General features: G+C 48.0%; 1 protein-coding gene across 13 annotated transcripts in view; it reads left to right on the top strand.

The window, feature by feature from the left end:
• The window catches only part of CACNA1B (calcium voltage-gated channel subunit alpha1 B), a 297,887-nt gene that overhangs the window by 273,513 nt on the left and 3,007 nt on the right, over nt 1-21,367 (top strand). For 10 of the 13 annotated variants that reach the window (XM_057407342.1, XM_057407340.1, XM_057407346.1 and 7 more), the window contains 9 exons: nt 1,182-1,290; nt 3,230-3,337; nt 4,575-4,687; nt 5,657-5,784; nt 6,813-6,939; nt 7,563-7,673; nt 11,695-11,902; nt 12,045-12,256; nt 16,657-19,238. In XM_057407342.1, the coding sequence (XP_057263325.1) occupies nt 1,182-1,290; nt 3,230-3,337; nt 4,575-4,687; nt 5,657-5,784; nt 6,813-6,939; nt 7,563-7,673; nt 11,695-11,902; nt 12,045-12,256; nt 16,657-17,187 (1,647 nt within the window). In that variant the 3' untranslated portion in view covers nt 17,188-19,238. Of the gene's footprint in view, nt 1-1,181; nt 1,291-3,229; nt 3,338-4,574; nt 4,688-5,656; nt 5,785-6,812; nt 6,940-7,562; nt 7,674-11,694; nt 11,903-12,044; nt 12,257-16,656; nt 19,239-20,238; nt 20,528-21,367 lie in introns of those variants that run through there. The other 3 variants (XM_057407353.1, XM_057407354.1, XM_057407352.1) reach the window with 3 other exon arrangements.

Raw genomic sequence — 21,367 nt, forward strand, 5'->3', positions numbered from 1 at the left:
TAAGGTTATCAGGAAGGCTTGGAGAGTGTTCCTCCCCATCTGCATCTACATGCTCTGCTGCCAATGGTGTAAGGAAGCCACAGCTTCCCAGAGTGATCTCAGGTACTCCATTGCTTACCAGGGTGAGGAATTTGCCCTGTCAGAGGTGGTCCTGGCTCGTGATGAAGAAGGAATTGTTCTCAGTTCTGGAGATCTTGGAAGACACTTATCCTGAGGGACTATTCCATGCTCAGACTGAATGAACATAGTTGGGGGAAATTGTAGTCCTGCTCGTGCTAATCCATGCTGCTCCCTAATGGGTAAGCTCTGGATGGAGCTGTGTAGCTCATTGACTAGAGGGAAAGGAGGAGACCTCCAGAGCTCATACAATGCCACAGTGAAAGGAGGTAAGAGACAGAACCCAAGTGTCTCCAATAAAAAGGATGTTGCACACCTTTACCTATGAAAAGCCAGGCCCAAACTGCCCTGCAGTACTTGAGCCACACCGCAGGGCTCACCAGCCTTGTTTTCAAGTGTTCTTCGAAATGCATCATCACAGGGCTGCTCCAGAGACTGCACAGATCCTGTTAGAGGCACTCCCATGCCTCCTGTTGTCAGTCACTGAAAGTGCCTTTATCACATCCCGCTCACCTCACTTTCTGGATGGAGCTGCATCCGTGAGTGGCAGACACAAGTCATCCACCATCTTGCTTTATTCAAGGATTCCAAGTCCTCTTTGTTCCTGTTGCTGCTGTTGTAGAACCAAAATACGGGTGAAGCTCACTGGCGTCGGGAAGGATGGTGGAGGTGGCTTCATGGGTTATACCTCCTGAGCAGGCTGCTTTGGCAGGGGAGATGGGTACCAGCCACATGTCTGAAGGCTGCAGACATAATTGGAAACTGCTAGGAGCAGGGTATCAGGCTGTGAAACTGGATGGGATCAAGCAGGCTTCTTCTGGAAGAACTCTATTTGTAGGATTGCAGTACAAATGCTGGCAAATAACCGTTTAACCACTAAAGCCACCGTTACAGCTCAGAGGAGAGCTGGCATCTGTACAGAGAAGATGCATTTAACTCGGTGCACAAAAGGTTAACACACATTTGTAGTCTGGCTATTTCTATGGTCTTGCAGTATGGGAGGGAAGGGGTGGAGGGGGGGGAATCCTGGCCCAGGCTCACAGCCACCACGTCTCTCTCTGCAGCGCCTGGTGCGGATGAACATGCCGATCTCACCTGAAGATTTGACCGTCCACTTCACGTCCACACTGATGGCCCTGATCCGCACTGCCCTGGAAATCAAGCTCGCCTCAGGTGAGAGGGAGGTGATGCCCTACAGCCTGTGTGGGCTCAAACCCCAAGTGCCTGTTTGCTTGGTGTCTGCCCTGGGTGGAAATCCTGTCTTCCTATTGCCTGGCTGCCATCTGCCAGCCCCTGAGGACAAGGGAGCCTCATGGACAGGCAACAGAAGGGTCTGGAGCATTGCTCTGCCTTTGGGCTGGCTGCTTACAGCATCCCTGTGGAGGAGACGTGGAGAACTTTGGCCATCCCCATTGAGGGCTCTCGGAGGAGAAGCCCTGTGCGTGTGCTTGCTGCTGTATAAGAGAAATGAAACTTTCCACACCTCTTTTCTTCACTATTCCAGCATGAGGGAAAACCAGCCCTTCCTCACCAGTTGCTGGCAGTGAAGCAGTGACTCCAAATGCCCTGCACTTTCTGCCTTGTGATAAGATTTAATTATTTAAGTGTTTAATCAGGCATTTACTTGACTTCCCAATTAAACATTGCAATGTAATAAAAGACATTGGCCTCTTCTCTGGGTCGTTACACTGTTTAATCAGGCTGGCTGGGGTCAGAAGTGAGGCATGACTGGCCGGAGCACTCCTATACCTAATGTGAACGCTAACAGGAGGTAACAATGCTCTTACAAGCAAAAGGCAGGGCAGGGTTAGGATGTTGTGCTTTTCCTAAGCAGTTTTAGGTCAGCCATTCAACCTCTCTGTGTTAGTTACCTCCCCATTTGTTGCTTAAACTTTGTCTTTGATGCTTTGGGCAGGCACTGCTGGAAGAAGACAGTATTTTGAGGTGACTGGGACTCCCCTAGGGAGTGACACCAAGTATCAGACACCTCATTCCTAAGGATGCACTTAGACTGCCTGGGATTTTAAGGGCCAGCACCTTATTTCAGTTATATTTCATCTAGACAAGGATGCTGTGAGTGTGTCTTCTTTAGGCTTCTCGTTACCTGTCAGCAATGGCAGTTGAAACAGCCTTTTTCAACTCAAAAAGGCTTCCCCACTCCTTTCTTTGGGTGCACACGGGAAGGGAACCAAAGAGAGCTCAGCTGATAGCGCTGGATTCTGTCGCAGGTTTCTATCTGCTGTGAGTTGGGAGGGTTTGACCTGGTTTGTTGTTATATGCTTCGTTTGAATAGTTTCCATGTGTTACAATTAATTGAGTCTTTAGTGGGATTAACAGGCCCTTAATAAACCCTCCCTAATGAGTTTCAGTGTGGGAGTACAAACCGCTGTATAGCAGGGAACCCAGAACCTCCTCCCATTACCTTTCTCTTAGAAAACTAATCTCTGTCATTCAGATGAAGCACTTAATTGCCTGCTGTGCCATGCAGTCATCTGGGAGCTGGCTTCTTGGCTTACATGTATTTTAATCACTTTCCACCTGTGTATTAAGAGCTCACTTTGGCCATTTGAATAATGCCACCGTGTTCTGCTCTTTCTGTTTTACCTTGTGATGTGGCTGCTGTTTGATGCTGCTAATACAGAACAGGGTGCTTATGCCTCATGGCCAAAAAATCTTTAGGAAGAGATAGTGTGAAGAGTGTTTATAATCATAAATAATGCCATAACCATGGTATTGCTCATAGTCCAGCATCTCAGACCAGGTCATTTACATCACCCTTGGGAGGTGCTGCTGCTTTCTGGTGACAGAACCCAGCACCCCATATGAGCAGTTAGATAGAGTAGGTCTGAACTTAAGTTTAAGCTCTAAATAACTGCAGAGGTTCAGCAGGCTGAAGCAATGATGGTCCTGCTGCCTTCACACACTTCTATCACAGAGGAAGTCACTGATTCCCTTTGTAGCATCCGCTGCATTGGCACTGGCTTGCTGTCCTCAAGAAACGGGAATGGAGGAAATGCCCTCTCCCATGCTTGCTGTACAGTGGGATGTGCTGGCAGGGCAAGGGCTCTCACTCCTCCTTGTGTGCCTCTTTCCCTCCTCTCCTGTTCTGCAGGCGGTGTTAAGCAGCACCAGTGTGATGCGGAGTTGAGGAAGGAGATCTCGCTGGTTTGGCCCAACCTGTCCCAGAAGACTCTGGATTTGCTGGTGCCTCCTCACAAACGTAAGTGGTCCATCAGCAAGCACCCAACCCATCCCATGCAGGGTCGGTTTCTCCCTCCTTGCCTGCTCTGTCCCTGGCCCCATTGAGGCACACAATCAGCCAGAGGATGCAGAAAAGAAACTAAAGGCATTTCTGCTTCTTGGTATCCTCTCCACAGGGTTCATAGCCTGCACCTCCACGCCATGGTCACAAAAGGAGCAGGGAAGCTGACCTACATCTAAGCATGCATTTCATTATGCTACAGTACATTTTACAGTACTCAGGGCATTTTTCCCTTCTTGGCACTATTTGGTTTAGGATTTTTTAATGTGTGGCCTCTACCAGAGCTTTTTCATAGCTCTGTTGGCCTCCAACCTGTGCCTTGCAGGACAATTTCTACCATCTGAGCTCCAGCAAACCAGGAGAAGAAAATGGAAGTTTGCTGAGAATTTACTGAATCAGAAGTGAGGTATTTTGAGGCTAAAGGCCTTTGTGTTACTTGATGATGTCCTGGGCACATGTGCTGAGTTTTGCCATTATCTTGATTAGCCCAGACATGGGCTCTGGATTCCTCATTAATGAGAAACAGTGCAGAGCAATGAAGGTATTGTTCATTAAGAACGAGGCAACTGAGGAGGTGCAAATCAGTGGGTAGTGGTTGCTTAAGTCTTTTCCTCCCCTCCTCTCTTGATGCCTGTATATCTGCTGCTTCAACTCCCCGCTCTACAGTAAATGCTCCACTGCTGCGCAGGGAAGGGCTGGGAGCCCATAGCTGTGAGGGTGGAAAAAGACATCTGGAAAGATGAAATACTCTCAAAATCTGTATTAGCCCATCATGCCCCAGTCGATCGTAATTCAAAGAAACAAGAATAAGGCTGCTTTGTTGATAAAAAGCTGGCTGTGGATCTGGTATTAACCTAGTGATTCTTCCGGCTGCAATGCTTACAATGGCACAGAGTTTTCCTGGTTGTTTTTTAATACAGTCTCTTTTGCCCCAGAGAGCTGGAGATAGGGGCCATCCTCCTCAGACATGGAAGGCAGCAACAGGCAAATATCTGAAGAAGTCTGTTGTAACCTTTCTTGCTCTTTTTTTGTCTCCCCCATGTTTCTGTGTGTTTTGCTTTGTTATTCTCATGTTGCCTCTTCTTTCTCTATCGCTCCCATTAGTTGTTATTTCTCATGCTTATTGACTTATTCTTCTCTTCTGATCCTGTTTCTCACCTGGATGTCTCTGCTGCATTTGGCCATCCTCTGACAGCTGATGAGATGACTGTGGGGAAGGTGTATGCAGCACTGATGATATTTGACTTCTACAAGCAGAATAAGAACAGCAGGGAACAAGTCCACCAGCCACCTGGAGGCCTCTGCCAGGTACTCAGCTGAAAGATGTCCTCCTTGGTCCTCCTTCCTGGGAAGCCTCTTCTTTTGTATGGCTGGAAAAGTGTGCTCCACAAAACGTCCAGTGACATCTGGCAGTCTGAGTCAGATTCTCAGAAGTGGCCTGCACCACAACCTGCCCACAGCTGGGGAACACCAAAAGAGTTCTTTGGGACACCAAGGAGTTACTGAAAGCTGATGATATACAGAATCCCAGAGTGGCTTGGGCTGGAAGAGACCTTAAAGCTCCTCCAGCTCCAACCCCTGCCACGGGCAGGGACACCTTCCACTAGAGCAGCTTGCTCCAAGCCCCTGTGTCCAGCCTGGCCTTGAACACTGCCAGGGATGGGGCAGCCACAGCTTCTCTGGGCACCCTGTGCCAGCGCCTCAGCACCCTCACCCTAACCCTAGCCTTTTATCTAATCTGAACTTCCCCTGTTTAAGTTTAAACCCATTAATCCCATATACAATAGTTTTTGCTCTTTTCCTTCTGACAGACCAGCCCCAGAGGATGGGATCAAAGAGTCCAATATAGCTGTGTTTACATTGGCTATAAAAATTTTAAGTTACTTATGAAAAAGGGAATTCTTCAGATTCATTTCTGATCTGAGAGATTTGATGACCCTTACAATTTCTTGACAATATTTCCACACAATCATCTTGGGATTGAAATCCCAGTGGTTTCTGATGTGACAAATACCTATAGATTTCAGGATGGTAGTCCTGCTCATTTCCTGTCTGTCTCACAGGTGGAAGGCTACAGCACAGCTAGTGTCACAATGAATTGCACAGCCCCTTTGGTCATATCAGTGGACAAAATCTCTGCTGTGCTCTCATGACCAGGAGGATGCTTTGTTAGAGGGAGGGTGACAAAGTGGACCTTTTATTAACTAGGAAGAGCATCACAGCCCATCCTTCCCATGCACAGCTCTGTTTCTGACAACCTCTCCTTGTGCTTCACAGCCTGGACCAGTGTCACTCTTCCACCCCCTGAAGGCCACTTTGGAGCAAACCCAACCTGCAGCATTCAGCAACGCAAAGGCTTTCCTTCGCCAGAAGAGCTCAGCATCACTCAACAATGGGGGTGCCTTGTGAGTATCCCAAGACCTCCCCACCAAAGCTGTAGGGCAGAGAAGGGGCACACGGGGTGTATCCACCTACCCCAGCCACTGCTCATTCAGTCGCTCTGGAGGTGGGGACACCAAGACCAGGAGCCCCTCCACACCATGGCTGGGACAATTTGCCACTGGTGGCCACCAAAACGCCTGGTGCAGTTGTCCATATGGTGTTAGTATTGGGTTTTCTTAGTGCTCTCCTCTGAATCTCAGTTGGAGAGCTTTCCATATGGTAAGTGTGAGTTTACAGGGATTTGGGCATTGTAAAACAACCAAGCAAACCCTGACCCACCAACCACCACCGCAGTGAGGTCTTGGAAATCAAAAGATCCTTGGGAACAAAGTCATCCCTGAAGCTCAGGGCACTTGGTAACAGCAAGAGCTCCTTCAGACTGGTTCATCTTTGTGCAAACTAATACCTCCACAGAGATCTTACCAAACAGTTATAGTAACGGTGATCCCTAATCCATTCTCTTTTTCAGGTGACTTTCCTTGGGTCACAGGCACTTTGAATTTTTAGTGGTAGATTTCTGAAGTTTAAATGTTCTAATTAACCCTAACAGGGAAACCATCATCAGCCTCTGTACTGAAACCCAGAGTCCCTTGTACCACTGTAGCATCAGTGAATGTGCTTTAGCATGGCTGCAGATGTGTTTGACCAATGTCTAACTGGCCTTGCATGCATAATTTGCCTGACCTCCAAAATTCTTCATTCTTCTTCATCAGAACTTAAGCTGCAGAAGCTGTTTTCCTTAGTTAACTGAAGAAAAATGTGGTGTCTGGCTTGATTTCCTTGTTGCTTGTGGGATCTTCAGGCTGTATAGGAAGTGACCATGTCAAAACCCAGGGGACCTTATAGCTTCACCAACAGCCCTGCCTATCCTGTAGCTGGTCTCACGAGTGAAACCCCAAAGGGTATCTGCGGGCTTTACCCTCGTCACAATTAAGGAAGAAAAATCTCCATGCAGAAGAGTTAATCTATTTTCCTCTCTTCCTTCTGACAGGCCAGCCCCAGAAGGTGGGATCAAAGAGTCCAGTTCTTGGGGGACCCAGCGCACCCAGGATGTGTTTTATGAAACCAGGACACCAGCTTTTGAGAGAGGCCACTCAGAAGAAATCCCCATTGAACGGGTGAGCAAACAGGGTGCAGATGTGAAGACAGAATGAGATGTGGGAGATATTAGAAAAGATATTGAGAGATTTTAGAAAATGTTTAGAAAAACTGGGTGAAATGCAGTAGACAGTAGGTCTGTCCCTTGAGACAAGTGTTACTGCGTCTCTTAAAACCCCAGGTTTGCTTGAACTGGAGAAAACCCAAATCTGGTAGCGGTAGCCTGTACAGTCTGATAGCTGTACATATGGACACGCTTTGCATGGAATTGTCTGCTGTAATAGATTTCTTAAGGTTATATCTTCCTAGTTGTCCCATTGTCACAATTCCATTGTCCTCAGTGTACAAGCTGAGATGAGGGGTTCCTGGGACTCATTGCCATGGCTGGTGGAAGAGCTTGGCCCACTGTTGTCCTTGTTGAAGACGTCACTGTAGATAGGGTAAACCTGGGCACTGTAGATAAGGATAACCTGGGTACTGTAAACAGAGTAACACGGGTGCTCCATAGCTCTTAATTTACTTTCTTTCCCACATCAGCATCTCTTCACAATTAAATCAAGTTTAGAAGCAGCCTGCTCAAATGATGCCTTCAAAGCTCATGCTCGTGTTCTTGCTAACTGAAACCATTCCTTGTTCTGATCAGGTGGTAGAAATGAGGGAAATCAGCCCCACGCTTGCCAATGGAGAGCACCAACCAGGCCTGGAGAGCCAGGGGCGGGCAGCTTCCATGCCGCGCCTGGCCGCTGAAACTCAGGTGAGCAAGGGAGATCCACCGGCGGTGGGAGACCAGGAGTGGGGCAGGAGCTCAGTACCTTCTCTCTGCTTTCTGTGCCCTTGGAAGTTGCTTGTCAATACTTGTTTTGAGAGACATGCTGAACCTGGAGACAGGTAACCAGCCTTCATGCTTGGATGGCAGGGACTCACATGTAGTCCCCAGCTTTACCCATCCCTGGTTGTAGCAAAAAAGTGACCCAGAGAAATCCCTCTGTCTGGGTAGCTTACTGAGGACTACCTACCCAAGAGGGTCTATTCTTATTGACTGGGGATGATACTGTTTGCCAGCCTCTATTCCTGGAAGGTGTGTTTTCCATTGACTGTTGCATGCCATCTATCCAGACAGTTAAGGCATAGCCATAAAGCAAGCTGGAGATGTGCATGCTCATCTCTTTGATGGATGTAGTAGGTACAAACAATACCAGGGAGCCTGTGCCTGGAAGGCTGAACTGAGACGCTAAGAATCCTCCCTGGTTTTCATCTTCTTACAGTATGTATTGTGACTTTGGTCAGGAAAACGTTGAGGATTTCCCTTGTTTAACTTCTTGTGCAGAAATCTCATCACTGGAGTCGACTTTTACAGCACCATGTGAAGGCTACTTAGTGCATAGGAAGTCATGGTTTCCACAGATCATTTCTGGGCATTTCACATGTTCATTGCTAGCTTGTTGTCCCAGATGCTTGTCAGCCACTGTCCTGCCTCCTGTGTGTCAGAACATCTCACCACTCATAGCTGTGTGTCTCTCATTCAAAGGGCCTGATTCATACAGCCAGGGGTGAGCAGCCCATGTTTGTGGGCTGTTTCTACTGCTCTCTATGAGAAGCAGAACGTGAAAGATAAAACTAAAAGCCTGTGTATTGCATTCCCAGCAATGGTTCCAATGGATGTCATCTTTCTGCTGACGTGCTCAGGCTGGCATAAACTACACTTCATCAGCTGTCAGCTTTGACTTCAAAAACTGCACCCTTTGTATGAGAGCTGAGACTCTGCCTTATCAGGAGCACCTCTCAACATGTTTAATAAAAGAAACAGACCCCAAAGCAAACCTGTATTCCCTCCCTTCCCCCCTTCCCAGAACAAAGTTGTCCTTTATTCTAGACCGTAAGTTGAATCTTCCCTTCCAAGGCGGTGCAGTTGGCAGCAGCAATGCCAGCAGCACCAGCCTTCCCTTGGGGAGCTACTCTCCATTGCACTCAGACATTTGCAGAGGTGAGCGTCTCCAATGGGAGCATGGTAGGTGTTCCCCAGCTGCCCCACGTGAAAGCTGTCTGATCTTATGAATCAGGCCTTTAGTATCTGAGCAGATCTAACCTCATTTAATAATACAATGTTTTGGCAGTTGTAGCTTCAGATGAATAACTGATGTACTTTCTGTGTGTGTCTTCCCCCTCCATGCCCTCCGCCTTCCCTTCTCACATGCTGCTTCTGCTCCCCTCCCCAAATCTTGACTTTCTTATAACTCTTATTTGTAATGCTCTCTGTTTCTGGATGTCTCCCGTTCCGTTTGCCTGTTACTTCTCTTTTTATGTTCCTCTTTTTAACCCCAAACCTTCCTATGCTCCCAACCTCACCTCTTTGTTGCCCTCCTCCCTCCCTTGTCGTCATCGTGTCTGCTGCCCATCTCCCGTGATGTCTGACACTGGCTGTACTGTGGGGCTGCTTCAAATAATGTCTCTCATCTTGTCCGAATTGTTTGCAGAGGAGCAAAGCACGGTCACCGGGGAGTTACCTAGCAGTATGTAGTTTCCACTAAGTTGTATCCTATTCGATTCCTGTTAAGAAATAATGAACCTTCCTTAACCCTTTACTTTTTTCCCCCTTCTCATTTGGAGCCCAATGTCACAGCGACTCAACCGCTCTCTCTTCTCCCTCTGCTGCCGTTCCCTCAATCCACTGTTGCACGCTGCACGCTGTAAAAGGGAGTTTGTTTGGTTTGCTTATTTATTTGTTTCTCTCTGCCTTTTGCACAGGAATTTAGGAAGTGAAAACAATGGGGTTGGTAATGAAGAAGCAATGAGTGACTCTCTGGAGGGTTATGGTGTAGTCTCCCGAGGCTTGTGGGGGGAGCCCTGTTAATGTAGCAGGAGTCAAGAGCTGTAGAAGGGTATTCATTGCTTTGCCACTTCCCATTAGTGGCAGGGAGACTTTTGTCCCTGGAATAAGGACAGAATCAGGTCCAAAGAAAATGTTAATTCCTATCAATTTGGCTATTTTTTGGTGGGAAATGTTTGTCATCGTCTTCCTGGTAGATCATGGAATAGTTTGGGTTGGAAGGGACCTTCCAAGGTCATCTAGTCCAACCCCCAATGGATTGAAGAAATATGGACAAGTGTTTTTGATGGGAAGTAGTCTCACTTGTCACTTTTTTGCCCATCAGGCTATCCAGTTTACAGCTCCCTCTGCCTTTCTCCATCTTCAAGCTCAACAGTAAGCAAGGAGGACAATCATGAAGCTCTTCAGTGTACTTCTTGCCCACACAGCAAGGGCCACAGAAGGCGACAAGGGCAGTGCTGCCCTACCCCAGAAGTGCCTGAAGAGCTTTCCGTCTCTAGCACTGCATCTTTTGGTGGGCAGCACCAACATTTGGGCAACTCATAGTATGGGATAGAGCATCAAACAAAATTTCAGCCTGACTGTACCTTTGCACGCGAGATAATCCCTCTGCAACAGTTCTTCAACTCAAAATAAGGAACAGAGCTGTGAAACAACCAGCTTTGCATTGTGTAAATATCATAGGACAGCAGAGATCCGAATTTTGGGATAAGCAAACAAAATAGCATACACAGTAAAAATAATACAGGGCTCTTTGGAAAGGTTACTGCTAACAGAGTAAATGTTCTGCGAGAACGGTCATTGGAGGCGTATATACTGGGTTGTGAATTCAAACAAGAGGAAGAGCTGAGGGACTGGAGGATGTTCTGAGCTCCTTCCCCATCGGCAGGACCACTGTGCTCTGAGGTCCTTCCTTCCTCTGCCATGTAGCTTTGATGCAGGGATAGACCCAGGGAAGGCTCTAGAGGATGGGTGAAGCCCCGTCTCCACCACAGAAGCCAGCAGAGTGAAAGAGGAGGACACACGGGAATTGTCCTCCTTTTCTGAGCTTCGCAGTTGGTGAGTAGGTAGTAGGGAAGGAAAAGACTGTGAGAACAGCTGTCCTGTAGCCCACTTGTCTTTGTTTCTGCAGAGCATCTTTATAAAGGCTTGAACCTAAAGGGAAGGGAGTAGAGTCTGGAGCCGCCACTGGCACAGGGACAGGGTCCAGCAATGCCAGTGGGAAGCTGTGTTACTGTGCTTAGTGTCCAGATGTTTGGACACAAATGATTTGAAAACAGAAATAGCAAACCCAAGTAGTCATTTTCGGAAATACCGTTAGAATTTGAGGACATACATGCTATCCCACTTGTTGCAGGCCCGTGGGCCTCGGGGAGTGATGGTGGGACAAGAAAGGTTTAAATGTTTAATGGGAGATGTTCTCAATTGCAGGGAGATAGAAGTAATTCCTCAGTGGCTTAGCCTGTATCTTGCTCACTTATTCCTGAGCTTGCTCCCTCTGTTTGATGCCCAGCAACGCTTTCCTGCTTTCCTCTTTGGAGTTGCTTTGGGATGACCAGAGGCCCTGAAGCAGCTTTGGGTGAAACTAGTCTTGGAGAATTCTCTTTGTGAAATGCTTGGCTATTGTGCTGCCCTATGCCCCTGCTGGTCCACCGCTGCCTCCTGTGATGCTATGTTTGGTGTGAAGTGCTGCATATCGCTCTGCACCCCGTGGGTTGCACTCTGCTAAAAGTAAAACCCCTTTCAGCAAATGGAGATCCTATTTGCTCCTCAAATGTAGCACAAGTCCTTCTGCCCATCCCAGTTATACACAATTAACCATTTTTCTCCTTCCCCTCCCTTCCCCTTTCTCTTCCCATATAACCCTCCCCATGGTGGGAAACAAGCCTCTGAGCACGGTGCAGCTCCTGCTCTCACCCTGCTCCATATCCCTCCATCTGCCTTGCAGCCCATCCCGGACACAAGCCCCATGAAGCGCTCCGTCTCCACGCTGACCCCGCAGCGTCCTCACCCCATGCACCTCTACGAGTACTCCTTGGAGCGCATGCCGCCGGAACAAGTACATCACCACCACCACCACCGCTGCCACCGGCGGAAAGAGAAGAAGCAGAAGTCCTTGGACAGGTCCCCCCATCAGCTGGCCGATGGACAAGCTGGTAAGTGCTTTGCAAACCAGGATTTGTCCCTTGTCCGCCTCCCTCCAGGAGGCACAGCAGTCATCTAGTGTGATTTGGGGTCCTGTCTGCCCCACACTTGGGAGTTCCTCCCATGTTGGTGACCCCCAACACGTTCTTTCAGTGGCCCATTCTGGGGAGTCTTCTTCCAAGGACAAGAAGCAGGAACGCGGCCGGTCCCAAGAGAGGAAGCAGCACTCTTCCTCCTCCTCTGAAAAGCAGCGCTTCTACTCCTGCGACCGCTACGGCAGCCGGGACCGTTCTCAGCCCAAGTCTGCTGATCAGAGCAGGCCCACCTCGCCCAACGGAGGGCCAGAGCAAGGTCCACACAGACAGGTGAGGAGATGCGGGGTGGGAAAAGAGCTCTAAGGTCTTCCAGGGATGTATGTGTATTCCCACGTTTTGCTTAAAACACAGGAGACAATAATGGGGAAGGAAGGCCAGGAAGCAGCAGATTAAGCCATTGAGGTCTTGCTTGGTCCTTCACATCCAAAACAGGCATGGAAATGTCACTGGATGGCTCTTCAGAAGCCATCTACAGAGTGAGTGACTCAAGGCATTGTGCAGAGATCTCACTGCCAGGGACACCCTTGCTCATGGTTTCAGCAAAGCCTGGGAGACCTGAGAACTGACAGTTCTTGATGCTGGTGGAGAAAGTGTATCTGAGACAGGTAGTGTGCTATGGGACATGGGCAACTGAGCTGAACGTTCCTCCGCCAGCCTTAATCCGGCACCTACTGCTGCCCTTGCACAGACATTCGATGGCTGCCAAAGAAATCCTTGGCCAAGCCAATGTGCTGCAGTATAGGGTCTGCAGGCAGCCAGAGCTGTGACTTCAGCACAGTTTGCTCATATTAGCAGCATTTTCCAATTGCTGTTGCGTGGGCTTCAGAGCTGTATTGTGGAACGGGTTCGTTTACTGAAAATTGAGGGGAAAGTCCCTTTTAACCTATTGAACATCCATCTGGGAGGAGGAATCCCAGTAAGGGAGGAATGTAGGTGAAGGCAGGACCTGGGTCGAAGGGTGCTCCCCACAAACATCTCAGGGTTCAGACAGCGCCTGTGCCGGGAGGGAGGCTTTGGCCACTCTCCAAAGTCTCCCCACGTTCGCAGCTGGTGTGTGACAGGCTGGGTGCCTGGGGAGGATGTGGGTGATGCTGTCAGCCCTGGAGCAACATCAGCACCTGGGGAGCAGGAGGAAATCCTGTGTTCATCAGTTTGAGCCCAGGGGAAGGGTTTGCCCAGGAAGCTGTGGCTGCCCCATCCCTGGCAGTGTTGGACACAGGGGTTTGGAGCAAGCTGCTCTAGTGGAAGGTGTCCCTGTCCGTGGAACTGAATGAGCTTAAGCTCCTTTGTAACCCAAACCATCTTATGGTTTAAATGTACAAGGCTTCATAGTGTCCCATTAGCTGCAAAATGAAGCAGCTTTTTGTCTCCTTACCCTGTACCATGCCTTTCTCTCTCCTTGCAAGGTCTTTAGCAGCATCAGGTGCTCTGCACTGTAGTGAGTGCCTGGGGGCTGCTGCCATGCAGCTCTGGAGACACAGGGAATGGGACATGCTTTGCACAACCATTCTCTCCCAGGAGGAGATGGGACATCAGGGTAAGGCCTGATAGAATCACAGAATCAACTAAGTTGGAAAAGGCATCAAAGAACTTCAAGTTCAACCTTTACACAGGACTGGTTCTGATGCACCCAGGGTGGGTCTTTTCCATTTCTGGTTGCTGCACCCCCCAGCTGGCCTTCATCTGATTTTTTTTTTCAGATGAGTTTTTATTTCCATTTCTTCATTTCCCCCCTGCTTTGAGAGGCAGGAAAATGCCACTGATTTTCAGTATGATGCCTCTCCATTCTTGCGTGCTCAGGACTTTGAATATCACATATGTCTTCACTAAAAAACTGAAGCCTTTCCGTAGTTCATAGACATTCAGCATTAGAGCATCAGCAGCCTTTTATAAACCTGTTCCAGTGAAGTCTGCATTGTTCCACGTGTGCGTTTAGTAAGGCAGAGAGGAGAAAGCTTGTTGGTTTGGGGTCCATGCATTTTATCCACTCACATGATACCTGCTTTGAGTGGAGCTGCTGATAGATCCCTGCTGATAGACCCCTGTTTGCTCTGGAAAGAAAAACAGATCAAAAATACCATCCAAGCCATCAGGTCATTTCTATCCCAATGAGATGAAGACCTTTTGTCTTCATAAAGTGTCTGCAAGAAGCTCTGTCAGTTCATTTCCTGTGTTGTTTTGGCTCCATAACAAGGTGCATGTAAACCCCTGCAGTATTTTCTTTGTTAGTCTGTCCCCCTCCTCAGGAGAAGCAGCTTCTCCCAGGAGCTCTGACGCAGCATGTCCCCAGGTCCCTGGAGGAAGCTGGCTTGAGCTTCACGCTGCCAACAAGGTGGCTCCATTCCAGCAACAGCCAAGCCAAAAATCAGGGCATGTTCAAAGAGAAGCTCTTCAGAGGTTTTTTCAGTACAAAAGAAGGAGATAAGGGAACCAAGCCATGAACTTTTCATCATTTTGGGGTCAACACACAATGCTTGAGTTTGACACATAGAAATGTTATCATATTCTATTAATTATTTCACTTTTCAAGACAGGTTTCCTTTTCAATACAGATAAATTGTTCAATAGAAATCCCATTTCAGGATGAATCTGGGAAAAGCATTTTTAAAAATGAGATGAATCTACTTGGAATTTCAAAATGTTTTAGCAGGAAGGATCTTCTTAGACACTTTGAATATAGATCTTACCGTATTTTTTACAATGGTGCTGGATAAAAGAAGCTTGGAAACCTTACAAAAAGAAATACAGATTTCTGGACAACTTAGTTCTGCTTTTTTTTTTTTTTGTTTGGGTTTTTTTCACCTACAAATTGCAATTTTGAGGTGCTCAACCTCAGTCCTTCGGAAAAAAATGATCATCTTCCCCTGGGTGTTGGAAGGTTGCAGGTCACTGGGTGGTGGCCACCTTCATCTCAATCAGCATGGGATGCAGGTGGTGGGAGGCAGCTTGGTCAAGTGGCAGGTGCCTGTGATGGGAATACTTGTCTGTAGCAGAGTAAGGCTGAAACGTGGGGAAGCCAGAGAATGGAGAAGGTGAAAATGAAAGAATAAAAAGGTAAAGACTTGGTTTCCAGGCTGAGAAAGACAGGAGTCATTGGTCCAGCAGCATGAGTAGCAGCTGCATCAGTCCCTGATGTCTGCAGAGGGCAGGGCTACTGTGAGTGACACCACACTGCTCTGATCATGTGGGTATCGCCTCTTCTTCAGATAGACATGGCATGACAAACAGGGGAAGTTCAGGTTAGATATAAAGAGGAAGTTCTTTACTCTGAGGGTGCTGAGGCGCTGGCACAGGGTGCCCAGAGAAGCTGTGGCTGCCCCATCCCTGGCAGTGTTCAAGGCCAGGTTGGACACAGGGGCTTGGAGCAAGCTGCTCTAGTGGAAGGTGTCCCTGCTGGTGGCAGGGGTTGGAGCTGGAGGAGCTTTAAGGTCCCTTCCAACCCAAACCAGGCTGGAAGTCTGTGATTCTATGACTCATGGCACCAGCAGCTCAAATAGCTTCTCCATGCAGCTGCTGGGCTGGGAGCCTCCAGTACTGCTGGGATCACCCTGAAATCTATGCTGGCAAAGCCAAGCAGAGCAGAACAAGCACTGATTGACAGCCCAACAACCAACAACCTGATATTGCTATAGTGAGGAAAAGCTGCTCTTTACAAATTAAAGGTCTGCTGTCAAAACGTTAGGTCATGAAAGGCTGAGAGGGCTTTCAGATGGGCTCACAGGACTTTTCATGTAGTGCCCTGGGAGAATGGAAACAGCAATGCCAAAACAAGGGCCTGTTCCTCCCCAGTCCTGACATTTTTTGACTTAGTGTAGCTTAGTTCACTCCCAAGTTTCCCTGTTAGTAACTCAGGAAGCTGCCAGAATCTTCTACCACTCGAAAATCAAATGTGTAATATTAAAGAGGAGAAGATAAACACATTTTACTATCTCTGCCCATGGCAGGGGGTTAGAACTGGATGAACTTTCAATTCTTTTCCAACCCAAACCAGTCTGTTACTCTATGATGATTCTATGGTTTTTGTTTAAGGAACTTGTTAGTTAAAGCCCATCTAAAAGGCATTTTGTTCTTGATTCAGAAAGTGCCTACTTAATCGAAATGCATTTCATTCCCAAGCCAGCAAAACAATAGCCTGTCCCCAAATCCTCCTGCCACATAACCCAATTTTAACCACAGAAATGACCCCCAACATCAGCATCCATGGGGGAAATCCTGCAAAAATCCACCCAAAAGCTGAAAGTGCTGTTTTGCCACACTCTGTTTGCAAACCACAATAAATCCCTAGGTATTGAGCTGCTTCAGCCTAGTCCAGGTAAGGAGCATGTCGAGCCCGTGTGTGGTGTGGGTGCCTTCCCTCTGGACAGTGTCCCCTTCTGTTGGAGCCATGTGCCAGTTTGCGTCCTACCGATGCTCTGATCGTTTCTGTTCCTACTCACCTCTCTCAGAGTTCTCCAGCTCTTTACATCTCGTGTTGAATTACTTCTCGAGAACCTCCTCCCCCTGACTGTGCTTGTCTAAACTCTCTCTTTTTTCTTTTGCTTTTCTTTCCTCTTGTGACTCGTCTCTCCCTTCTGTTGCTTCTCCTTCTGTTCTGTACCTGCCTGCCTTTGTGTTTGTCCGGTGTTTCCCTTTTTTATTTTCTGCTTTGCTTTGTTCCAATTTTTATGTAGGGCAGTGGTTCAGTTAATGGGAGCCCCTTGCTGTCGACATCTGGTGCTAGTACCCCATGCCGGGGTCGGAGGCAGCTCCCACAGACTCCACTCACCCCACGCCCCAGCATCACTTACAAGACCGCTAACTCCTCGCCCGTGCACTTCACCACTTTCCAACCTGTCCTGCCCACCTTCTCCCCGGGACGCCTGAGCCGCGGCTTGTCCGAGCACAACGCGCTGCTGCGGGGGGACCAGCAGCCGCCGGTGGTGGCCCGCATCGGCTCCGACCCCTACCTGGGCCACCGCGACGACGCCGACAGCCCCTACCATGCGGTGCCGGAGGACACGCTCACCTTCGAGGAGGCCGTGGCCACCAACTCGGGACGGTCCTCAAGGACTTCTTACGTCTCCTCCTTGACCTCCCAATCTCACCAAATCCGCAGGGTGCCCAACGGTTACCATTACACGCTGGGTCTCAACACGGGCCCCGGGACTGGCACCAGAGGACGTAGCTACTACCACGAAGCTGATGAGGATGACTGGTGCTAGCGGAGTGGCAAAACCCTTCAAAGTGTGCGTGCTTAAAATCGATGAGTTTTATCATCTGGAAGGCTGTGCGCTGCGATGCGCACAGTGCCCGGGGCTGGAGGGTACCCACGGGGTAGCCCCTATTGCAAGAACTGCTCTGCCCCCAGGTCTGGAGATGCTCCTGCAGCCTCTCTCTTCAATTTTTCTTTAGTTTTTCTTTTTTTTTTTTTTGTTTTCTTTTTGTTTTTCACTAGACAAATGGAGGCAGAAGGCTCCCTCCTTAGGGGGAAGGCAGCGTGCGGAGTGCATCTCTCTCCCCCTGTCGCCTCCCTACTGCCTTGTCTAGTTCAGAGATACGCACCAGATGCCAAGTCTGCAACACAAGTGAGAAGCCAAGAGAAGAGCGGTCCTCACCTTCCACATCAGAAGAGCAGACAGTCGATCCTTCCCGAGATTGGCACTGGTTTTTGTTTGGGCTGTTTCTTACTTGATTTCACATTCTATTTTTGCCCCTGGTCAGGGTGGGAGTCTGGGAGTTGCAAATGGACACAACACATGAACAAAGCTCGTATCCGCGGTTTATCCCGCTCACCGCTAAGATGGAAGAGATCTACCCACGAAACTGGGAGAGGAGAAACACCGACCAGAACAAAGGACAGTCCACTGGGACTTGATGTTCAGCCACAGCAATCCTTGTCGGCAGAGCCAGTGCCACGCTCCAGAGCTGCCTGAGCATTGAGGCAGCTGGGACTCTGCTCCGACACCGCTGCCGTGTGGATCTCTTTTACTTCACTCACCACGTTGGGTCCTTCACACTGACACATGATAAAGCCACAAGAGAGCTACTTTGTAAGGACTGTTTCCTTGCTGCTGAGACTTCTCTTTCCGTCCCTCTCTCCTGTTGACCGCAACACGCCCTCACTGTTTTGTCTTGTTTACAATATAAGCTTGATTTAGCAAAAAAAAAAACAACAAAAAAACAACTAAAAAATAGACAAACCCAGACAAAAAAAAAAAGGAGGAAAAAGGTTAGGGATGAGAAGAAGAAAATGTTATTGGTTTTATATCAAGCTATTAGATAGAACTTTAACTTTTCATTGTGTGCATTTTTGTAAATTGTACAGTAAAAAAAAAAAAGAAAAAAAAGGAAAAAAATTACTCTTTATGTAGAGAATTAGTCCAATTGTCATTCCAGGTCCCACCGTTTCTACCGAATGCTCCAGTTGTTCACTACTAAGTGCCTAACCTTTGAAATCTTTCACAGCGATGATGCAACCTCTCGCTTCGATGCATCAGCCCTTGAGGCGAGCGTGGGGAGGAGCAGGAGGGGAGGGAGGGCAGGGCCCCGGGGTACCGCGGCATGGTGCTGGGTATCGCAGTACCAGGTTGGAAGCTTACAGTGGGGAAGGCAAAGATGCTTTGGGGTTGGTTTGGGTTTTGTTGGCCTTTTTATTTCTTCTTCTTTTTTATATATCTACCTGTACTTTTCTGGGTAGGAGGGGAGTGGTTGCAGCAAACAAACCCGGCCTTTTCTCATTGACCAGTGTTTAGGTCCTGCGGGAGAGATGCAGGTGGAAAAGTACAGCATCTGCAGAGAAGCTCTTCTCTTGCAGGAGAAGCAGTGTCCTTCACACTGCGTGTCAAGTCGCAGTCGGGCTGCGAGAGCTCTGGCCATGTTCCATGGTGCATAACTTGTGTTGAGGGCAGTTGGAGAGAGTCTTGGGTTTATTGCCTGTTAAGAGAAGGTTAAAATAATGATAATATAAAGCAAAACCTCTAACTCTGATTCTCAGGGATGAGATTTTTGTGTTCTCGCAATGACTCTTGTGTTGGATGATTTCTTTCTTTCGTGCACATGTGGATTTCTGCACTTTGAGCCTTGGGAAAAGGGCAAATACGACGTGCTGCTGGGGAGGGAGCACTGAAGGAAAAGTCCTGGGCAGGACCTTGTGTCCATGGGTCTGATGAACCATTGTAGGGCTAATCTGGGGCACAGGGACCTGTAGTATGCTGACAAAAGGTTGAAAGAGAATGGGTGGGAGGTGCCAGATGAGCACACCACTAAAAGCAATGATAGGGAAGAGGAGAGGGTTGGACAGCTGATTTTTTTTCAGAGGATCTATCAAGCCCCAGAACTGTGAAACTTCTTAGGATGGGTGTTGACCCTGCTGGACCCTGGGGATTCCTTTTGTATCTGGGGTGATTGGAGGGTATGGGATGCTACCACAATGCTCTCATGCTCTCAGCAAGTGTTTCAGCCTCAGGAAGGGAGCAGTCTGCTGTAGGGTGGTTCTTCACATCTGTAGCTCTTCTGTTGAGTAAATTCAACCTGTTTTCGTTTCCTTCTGTGGTTTTCTGTTTTGTTTTGTTCTGTTACTAAATAATAATCTCTGGCTAATCTCATCCCTGGATTCTGCTAAAGGATAACTCCTGTCTATATCTCTGTCTCTGTATTTGTGTGCACTTTGAATAAAGGAAGTGCAGTAGCCGGAGGGCTGCCGTGGGTAACAGCTGTGATTTGCAAACGGAGGGCTATGCAACAAGATGACACGTTCAGAAACACATCCAAACCACCAACAGCCCGAAAGACCTTCATCCATTCTGTAGCTTTATCTGCTGGATTTTCCTGTTTCAGGCTTCAGCATGATTGTGACCAAATGTTTTATACATTTTCCTTATATGAAGGCACAAACACTTTATTTGGGATTTTAATGAAAATGTTCCTATTTTACTCCAGGAAGTAAAGGAGAGGGAAACCACAATCTCTCTGCCAGTGCATGCAAACATTGTACCCAAACTGGAAAGCAAAAGAGGTGTCTTTCCATATGGAAAAACTTTGTCTTTCCCCTTCCTCTACCATTGTAGACACTCAAGCCCCCAGTCCCACACTAACACACCATCTGGAAGCGCACAGCCAAAACCCATGGCCCTTGGGTCACTCCAATTCTTAGGTAGAACATGAAGAAGAACCTCAAGTTGTCCAGTCCTCCACCTGCCTCGTAGGGGTCGATGCCAGTGACAGACAAGCCTGACCACAGTTGTTCATAACCCTTTTCCCCCCTTTTTTTACAGCCTCTCTGCTGTCTCTTCAATGCATACATGATATTTCCAAGAATCCTCATAGTGAGTTGCCAAACTTGAATTGCACCAATCAGTTTTCTGCATCCAGAAACCAGTCTCGTATTGGCTGTACTTTGACTAAGTAATGTTTGCATGTAAAATATATACATATATACATATCTATAAAAAAAGTATGTGCATGGAAAATGTTTATCTTCGTACTTTTTTGATACAATGTATTCATCAGTTGTTAATTTTTAATTATATTTGATATAAATTGGGGGTTTGTTGCAAAACTTTATATTTAAAAAAACAGTGTTAAAAACGATGAAAGTTCCAACCATGCAACACAAGTGGAACTTTACCCAAAAAAAAAAAAGGGGGAAAAAACAAAATGAAGAAAAAATAAGGTTCTGTGATTGCCTAGTTTGCTGCCTGAGTAACATTTATCAGCCAAACTTTGAATTCTGCAGTTGTTTCTACAATTACATTTTGTATGAAGCAAAGTCCTTGAATTAAAATAAAAACTTAGCAAAAAAAAACAAACCTGACCAATTCCAAGACGGTGTGTGCAGTGTGCATGGTGACAGGGACACCCCATCCTGAGCCCGGCCAGTGCCGTGGGAGGCAGCTTGGCCTGGCCACCACAGTGAGGGAGAGCCCCTGAGATCACTGGCTCTAACTGAGCTCAAACTGGGAGCCTGGAAGAAATTGGCCACCTCTTGTGTGTGCTTCCATAGGGGCTTCACAGGTGCTGGGTCTGAGCAGGGAGGTGTTTGCAGATTTGCTTTTGCAGTGTGGTGCCAGCATGGAGTTTATGTATTATTATAGCTGTGTTACCACAGGAGCCTTCCAGTATCTAAAGGGGGCTACAAGGCTGCTGGAGATGGACTCTTCATCAGAGACTGCAGTGACAGGACAAGGGGTGATGGGCTCAAACTGAAACAGGAAGTTCAGGTTGGATCTAAGGCAGAAGCTCTTCCCTGTGAGGGTGCTGAGGCGCTGGCACAGGGTGCCCAGAGAAGCTGTGGCTGCCCCATCCCTGGCAGTGTTCAAGGCCAGCTTGGACACAGGGGCTTGGAGCAAGCTGCTCTAGTGGAAGGTGTCCCTGCCCGTGGCAGGGGTTGGAGCTGGAGGAGCT

The sequence above is a fragment of the Pezoporus wallicus genome, unplaced genomic scaffold (genome assembly GCF_028554395.1).
Source record: "Pezoporus wallicus isolate ANWC-B61680 ecotype Strahan unplaced genomic scaffold, APGP_CSIRO_Pwel_v1 contig_8234, whole genome shotgun sequence".
Lineage (NCBI taxonomy): Eukaryota > Metazoa > Chordata > Aves > Psittaciformes > Psittacidae > Pezoporus > Pezoporus wallicus.